Source organism: Otolemur garnettii, unplaced genomic scaffold (assembly GCF_000181295.1).
Source record: "Otolemur garnettii isolate 467f Iridium unplaced genomic scaffold, OtoGar3 scaffold00002, whole genome shotgun sequence".
Lineage (NCBI taxonomy): Eukaryota > Metazoa > Chordata > Mammalia > Primates > Galagidae > Otolemur > Otolemur garnettii.
This window is the reverse complement of record NW_003852397.1, coordinates 7,538,369-7,539,679: the sequence shown is the minus strand read 5'-3', so window position 1 is coordinate 7,539,679 and position 1,311 is coordinate 7,538,369. Positions and strand designations below refer to the sequence as shown.

The 1,311-nt window shown below is 40.4% G+C and overlaps 1 protein-coding gene across 1 annotated transcript in view; it reads left to right on the top strand.

Annotated features, from left to right (window-relative positions):
- Window positions 1-1,311, top strand: part of REV3L (REV3 like, DNA directed polymerase zeta catalytic subunit) — a 200,323-nt gene that overhangs the window by 163,006 nt on the left and 36,006 nt on the right. The window contains exon 24 of the mRNA XM_023512479.1: window positions 884-1,025. Within this exon, the coding sequence (XP_023368247.1) occupies window positions 884-1,025 (142 nt within the window). The remainder of the gene's footprint in view (window positions 1-883; window positions 1,026-1,311) is intronic.

Sequence of the window (1,311 nt, the reverse complement as noted above, 5' to 3'; positions counted from 1 at the left end):
GTTGTTTGGCGGGTCCGGGCTGGGGATTCGAACCCGCCACCTTAGGTGTACGTGGCTGGCGCCCTAGCCAGTTGAGCCATAGGCGCCGAGCCTAGATAACTTTTTTATGATAAAAAGAGAGCCTGACACAGAGGCTCACAGCTACTTTAATAATCCTAGCACTTTGAGAGCCTGAAGTAGGAGGGTTGCTTGAGGTCAGAAGATCAGAACCAGCCTGAGCAAGAGCAAGACTCCATCTCTACAAAACATAGAAAGATTAGCTAGATGTGATAGTACACACCTGTAGTCCCAGCTACTTAGGAGACTGAAGTAGGAGGATCACTTGATCCCAAGAGTATGAGGTTGCAGTGAGCTGTGATCACACCACTGTGCTCTGGTGTTTCAAACAAAAGGATGGAACCTTAGAAATCATTTAATTTGTATCTCTATAAATAATTTCCCAAGGTTATAAGAGATTTTTGCCAAACACCTTACTGAAAATTATTTCACGCATTCATTCAACAAATATTTATTTGAATACCTATAGTTTTTAAAGCTAATATCAGGGCTCGGCGCCTGCTTTAATGTATAGGTGGTTGATAGAAAATAGTACTAGGCTGGGCTCCCGTAGCTCAGTGGTTAGGGTCCAGACCCACTAAAACAAACAAAAAATAGTGAGCATTGTGGCAGGTACCTGTAGTCCCAGCTACTTGGGAGGCTGAAGCAAGAGAATCACTTAAGCCCAAGAATTTGAGGTTGCTGTGACCTGTGCCGCCGCGGCACTCTATTGAGGGCAACAAAAGTGACACTGTCTCAAAAAAAAAAAAGGAAAAAAAAAACAGTACTAGTTTCAGATGCCCAAATTTTTCCCTGATATTCATAGCAATGGATTCTTTTTTAACAGATGGAAAATGGTTGATCATTACGTTAGCCGTGTCCGTGGAAATCTCCAAATGTTAGAACAGCTCGACCTGATTGGGAAAACCAGCGAAATGGCTAGACTTTTTGGCATTCAGTTTTTGCATGTACTGACAAGAGGTTCACAGGTAGGAAATCAATTTTCTGGCTCACTTGAAAGTTCTATATGAGTGATATACTTACCTTTAAGATGTTAGAAGTGATTTGATTTTTTTTAACTTTCTATCTGGTAGCAACTAATCAATAGCTTGGTAATAAAATCTTGTATTGTTTTTTGGAAAACTTTAATTTCACTCTGACAGGCTCTACTTTTTATTTTCTTTCCAAACCAACTTTTTGGCCACTGCCAGGTTTTTCACACCATTGAGAAATTAAATGGACCCTGCTGGTTATTCTGAGATAAATTAAATGTCA